The sequence below is a fragment of the Dipodomys ordii genome, unplaced genomic scaffold (genome assembly GCF_000151885.1).
Source record: "Dipodomys ordii isolate 6190 unplaced genomic scaffold, Dord_2.0 Scaffold5, whole genome shotgun sequence".
Taxonomy (NCBI): Eukaryota; Metazoa; Chordata; class Mammalia; order Rodentia; family Heteromyidae; genus Dipodomys; species Dipodomys ordii.
This window is the reverse complement of record NW_012267221.1, coordinates 17,204,482-17,210,481: the sequence shown is the minus strand read 5'-3', so window position 1 is coordinate 17,210,481 and position 6,000 is coordinate 17,204,482. Positions and strand designations below refer to the sequence as shown.

Below are 6,000 nucleotides of genomic sequence, written 5' to 3'. Positions count from 1 at the left end.
AAAGTGGCTTCTACGCCACCTGGCGGCCACAGCGCCGTACTACAAGTCGAAGTTAGAGGCTCTACCCAAAGCTGGTCCAACAACCGCTTTAGCCGCAATGCGGAAATCTGCTCCCGCGGAAAGGTCGGGAAAATGGGAGTCTTTGTTGCCAGTGACTGAAAACAGACACCCTTCTTCCACCCTCTTTTTTTTCTCTATTTCTTAATCCTATATAGCCAGGTCCGCCCAGCCACGCTCCTGCTTGGCGCGGAAGCCCTTTGGATCGCCTTTTGCAATCCACAGTCCAGCCGATCCGGTCCAGCCAGCCCGGGAGCTCGGAGCGTCGTTCTCGCAGCCCTCCCTTGGGGGTCCCCGCTGGGCCATCTCCGCCGCCCCTCCCCACCGCCCCTTCCCGCCGCCAGGGCCCGCCCCTCTCCCTGGGAGCCAATAGCAGCGTGGCTCTGCCCCTCCCAGCCCCGCCCACCGCATCGGCCGCGCGAGCGGGCTGGTGGCTCCGCTAACAGTGGGGGGGAGGAGGGGGCGGGGCGACTCGGTGGGCGCACGCCGTGGATTGGGGCGGCTCGGTCGTGGGCCGCCATGGACTCGCAGGGGCTGAAGGTGAGCGGATGAGTGGGCGGGCGAAGGGGTCGCTGGGAGCCGGGGGTGTGGGCAGACGTTGGGTGGACTTCGCCCGGCCGGGGTGCCCGGGCGCCTCGCCGTGGCTGCCTGGCCTCCGGGCCTGCAGCCTCCACTCTCACCTGGGCGGCCTCCGCCCTCGCCTGGACGGCCTCCGCCACCCGCTCGGCCTGGGTGCGCCCGCCCGCCCCGAGTCTGCGCCCGCCCGCCCCGAGTCCGCGGCCGCCCCCGGCGGGTTGCTCCCCACCCTGTGGTCCGTGTACTGTGCATCTCGAGTTCGAGGAACTCTGGGGATGTTGAGTCTCCAGGTGCAGATGTATGTGATTGCACTTTGAGGCCGGGTCTGCCGAGGTCGCCCGGGTTGACCTCGAACTCCCGACCCTGCTGCCGTCCTGTCCCGGTACTGGGAGTGCAGGCCTCTGCTTCGGGTGTGCCTTGCGGGGATGTGCCGCAGACTAGAGTCTTATCTTCCCCGTGGACGGTGAAAGGAGCCCGACAGGCTCGTATCTAACCAATTACAGACCTCGGGATCCAACACGGAGGAGCCTGCCGTACCGTAAGCTTCGTCTCTGTGATTGAGCCAGTCGGTACACGCTGACCGCGAGTCAGCTTCAGAAGGGATCCCAAACGAAGACTGAAAACCAAAGCCATTGGAAGTGCCTCTCTGCTACTGGGTCACTGGTTCCCCCTTTCCTGTGTGCCCCCAGGAAACTTGTACCCGAGTGGCTAGGGTGAGACCTCACTAACTAAATGCTGCCTTCATCTCCAGGGAGGTCAGTTCGGCCTTGAAGGATCTTTGGGAGGATTGCAATACCTTTTTGTTTTTTTGCCTAAATTTTAACATCTTTCAAACTTTCCCACACCCCATTTTTTTTTGCACACTTTCCTTCTCATTTATCCTTCAAACTGTCACTCAAATAAGATCTTTAATTTTAAAAAAAATACTTCTCTATAATGCTAAAAACAGACCAGCTTATCATCATTTAAAGGATTAGATTTAAGTCCTAGGTATGAGACCCTTCTTGACCTCATCAGTCCAATAGTTAATACTTGCGTCTTACTGATGACCCCAGAATAAGAACGGTAAACTTTCCCCGGGCAAGGCCAAGCACAGGACGTGTGCTAAGCTTTGTGGGACTTGGGCTTTCTATCACATCTACACTGTACCTAGAAAGGAGCATCAGAGATACTCAAATGAGTGAGCGTGGCTACATTCCGGTCATAAAACTAACACTAAAATTTGACTTTCCTCTAGATCCCACCTCCACCTTACTCCAGTGATTTGAAAGTGTTAAAATCTTAACTCATTGACCATATAAAAACAGGGAACAAACTGAATATGGCACATTGCCCTTTGCCACTCCTGCTCTAGAATATGGACCCGCTTCTGACCCTGGCCATCTCCACTCCAGACACCAAGGGCTGACTGCTTACCTCTACACTGCTGTGTGTCTCTACATTGCAAACCCTGTAACATTCTTGGGAATCTTGGGAGTCAGGGGTATAGAAAGAGTGGCGCATTAGCAATCAAAAGCCATTGCTAAAATTCTCCCTAGGCTTCTTTCCCTTAATTTTATTCCTCTGTCCTCCTCTCATCTTACCCTCACTGACCAAACTTCTAAATGTTATTCTACATTTCCTAAAGCAATTTGTGGGCCCCTTATATTATTACTGTATTCCATCTTGTCTTTGAGTTTGAAAGGTTATATGGTACTCATTTCTTTCTTTATTATTATAAATTACAATAATTTGGTATTTACCTTTTGTTTTCTTGTTCTTTTTGAGCAGGGTCTTAACTTTGTAAGCCTATTATCTAGCCTAGGTTTGGGCTGTAACTATTTGATGGACTACAAGGCTTGGTAGCTTATGCCTGTAATCTTAGCATTCAGGAGGCTGAGGCAGAAAGAGGAAGCAAGTTCCACTGAAGTGTGGGCTGCAAAGCAAGACCAAACAAACAAAAGGAAAAAACAGGCCTCAACAGCCTAATTTGTACCAGGATAATAAAGAATTTTTGGAGAATAACAGGTAGAGAAATAGAACTCAATCACTGATCAGTCTTAGGGGATTGGGAAAAAATGGAAGGAAGACCAGAATTGAGTTGGTTTAAGCCACAGGTGGAAAATACAACTGAATCTTGAGCTTAAGATGAGAAACCTTAGCTAAACAAGTCCCTTTAAAAACTTCATCACTGTGTAAGCTCACAGGAACTCCCGGGTTTTTGTTTGCTTGTTTGTTTCTTTTTTGTTTTTCAGAATAGGACTTTTACCCTGTGGTTAACTAATTTTCATTTGCTTTACTAACAATATTTTACAAATGAGTCAGCTCAGCTGCTATGAAATGAATCAGAGATTTGAAACCCATTCTTTTCCCACCTTTACATCCTGTTTTTGCCTTTCCCGAGGGTTATAGTTGAGTGTTATGAAATGCTGCACTCATGTGGAATGGTATGACAAATGTTCTTAGTTATGGCCAACCAAGAGCTTGCCCAGGACCTTAGAGAGGGGGAGAGTTGGAGAGTGGCTCACGCTTGCAGACACATGGCCAAGAACGTGGAACAAACCTCCATGAGGGGAGCCGAGTGACCATGATAGAGAACGTTGGCCTAACTGTGATCTGCAGAAGGGTGTTGATGTGGCCCTCCAGAAATAAAAGCCTGTCTAGAAACCAGCTGTCTAGAACCCTCTATAGTTAAATCTCATCAGCCAGTGTTTCCCCATGTTTCTCGCTCCTGCTGAATCAGTGCAGATTCAGAATAGGTTGGATGAGCCAAGCTGGCTACTGAGGGAGGAAGCAGGCATGTCCTGGTTACCACAGCTGCCCTCCCTGTTTAGGTCAGAGTGTAAACCTTAGAAGCAATCCTGTGGCAATGGTGTAAAAAACAGATTCAGCTCATGATAGTATGGCCTGAAAGTTTGTGTGCACAAATCAGTACAATGAAATCAAAATAATACAATATTGAAAAGGCTCATTTATTCTTACTGATAATTATTTAGTATAGGATTCTGACATAAAACCAGTAAAATAGACCATATGCCTGTACTCTCACTCAGTCTTGTGGAACGTAAAGCTAGGTCAAGCCAGTCTAGGCAAGAAAACATAGCAAGACCTTTCTTCAGAAACAAGCCACACATGGGGTTGCATGCCTGTAACCCATGTGTGTGGGAAGTGGAGGTAGGAGGATTGCAGGTTCAGGTGGGTCCCAGGCTACAGTGATGGAGGGTGTGGCTCAAGTGATTGAGCTCCTGCTAAGCAAGTGCAATTCCCCACCTAACACCCAGCATCACCAAACGAGTAAAATAGCATTTGGTGCTAAATTGCTCTTTAATTTGTCATCACTTTATAAAGCTATAACAGCACCAGTTTCAACAAGAAATACTTTCTTTAAAAAAGAAACTCACAATCTAGCACTTTTTATTAAAATTATTACTATTCCTATCATCATCTCATTACCCCACCTCCAGTTTTCTACTTACCTAAAACCTTTAAGAAAATGTGGGCCAAAGAGATGGAAGAAGAGGAAGTTATGTGATGTCAGTGCTGTTAAAACATTGAATAAAATGAGAGGTTGGGATTGTTGGAAAAGAATTGAGTTATGTCAGTAATCTTGTGTCCATCCCATAGACAAGGCATAGTTTCCAGTGCTGTTATTTAGCCATAATTTAAAGGAATGATATTTTAAAGGAACTCAGAATAGCTAAGTTCTACATTATCTACTTCTAATTCAGAACACTGGAATCTCTTTTAAAACTGAATTCTGATTTCCTTTTAGACGCTGATTAATTACTATTGTCAAGAGAAGTATTTCCATCATGTGTTAATGATTGCCAGTGAAGGAATGAAGCGGTATGGGACTGATCCAGTATTCAAGTTCTATCATGCCTATGCAACTCTGATGGAAGGTCTGAACTAATTGCTACGCATGTGCTATAGGGTCTGAACAATTGCTTTGCACTAAGAATAACATTCTTCATCTTAATTGATTTTTAGGTAAAACTCAAGAAGCTCTTCGGGAATTTGAGTCTATTAAAAATAAACAGGATGTCTCACTTTGTTCTCTACTGGCACTGATGTTCACTCATAAATTGAGTTCTAATCCAGGTATTATATTGAAGTACAACAGTTAGGGAAATTTTTCCTATCTACTTCCTTTGATTTTCTGAATACCTAGTCTTTCCATATTGTTTTATTTCCCATTGTACTACTTATTTGCACCATGCATGTTTTATCACCATGACCAAGTTATACATCTATCAAGCACAAGAAACGTGGGTCTTAAATTGTTTTTGTAAGTCTTGTAGTCAAAGGCAGAGGTTTTGCTAGTATAAGGATTTATTGAGTTAAAGACAAATATTTATTAGCAGGTATTATTTTTTAAGAGGACAGCTAAAAATAATTATATGCAAAGATTATGTATAGCAACCAACAGCAGTCATGCACAAAAATTAATACAGCAACTGTATATTTCATGTGCAAGCATATAGAAATATGTAGTATATATTTGCTATATATTAAGCTTCCTGAAGTCTTTAAGCTCTCCCCCCTGAAGGCTAGGACTTAGAAGATACTCAGTAAATTTTCATCCAGTAGTAAGTTAGAATAGATGAGTATAGGTTATAAAAAGAACCTAAATCATAAACCAGCAAGTTAACCTTGTGCTGAGTTGTCTTAGTACACTGTGTAGCTTAGGGCTAAGGTAGATCTTCTAAATTATAGGTCATAAAGAAGACATAGGGCCCATATATATATATCTCCAGGGTCCATATATATATATATTATATTATATATATATACCATATATATATCCAGTCACAGCTAGTAGTGTCAAAGTAAGATCCTTTTTCAAACAACTGGGCAACAACTGCCTACATGACTTAGAATTACCTCTTAAATATAAGTACTTTCTTTTTTCCTGGAGCTAAGTATCACTTACCTTTTTTATTCCAAATATGCTTAACACAAATTAATAAAAAAGTTATTTAATACAGTGTGTTAACAAATAAATGAATCCAACAATTATATGCTTATTTGGGGCACAGAACTGGTCAAATACATTTAGAACTCTAATATCTAATCCATGACATCAGATTTGTAATCTAATGGAGAAAAATGTTACAATGACAAACTTTGATTCTAATAGTACTATTATATAAGGCAATAGAAAACTAAATCGTTCATAGTTCATTAAAATTGGTATCAACTATTAATCCATTATAGTAATCTGAGAAAGGCCTGTGAAAGAAAATAATCTGGTCTTTGAAAAATAGGTAGAATTTGAACACAAAAAAATAGTCATTAGGAAAATAATGTGCAGGTGCATAATAGTAGTTAAACATTTGGTTCTTAGTGTAGATTCCCTTTGTCTTTGTTCCCATGGAAGTTTATTTA

General features: G+C 43.5%; 1 protein-coding gene across 2 annotated transcripts in view; it reads left to right on the top strand.

Annotated features, from left to right (window-relative positions):
- The first annotated feature begins 529 nt into the window (after positions 1–529).
- Positions 530–6,000, top strand: part of Ttc21b (tetratricopeptide repeat domain 21B) — a 51,688-nt gene continuing 46,217 nt past the window's right edge. Inside the window, exons 1-3 of one of the 2 annotated variants that reach the window (XM_013029890.1) lie at positions 530–597; positions 4,385–4,514; positions 4,603–4,713. In XM_013029890.1, the coding sequence (XP_012885344.1) occupies positions 577–597; positions 4,385–4,514; positions 4,603–4,713 (262 nt within the window). In that variant the 5' untranslated portion in view covers positions 530–576. Of the gene's footprint in view, positions 598–4,384; positions 4,515–4,602; positions 4,714–6,000 lie in introns of those variants that run through there. The other variant, XM_013029898.1, reaches the window with a different exon arrangement.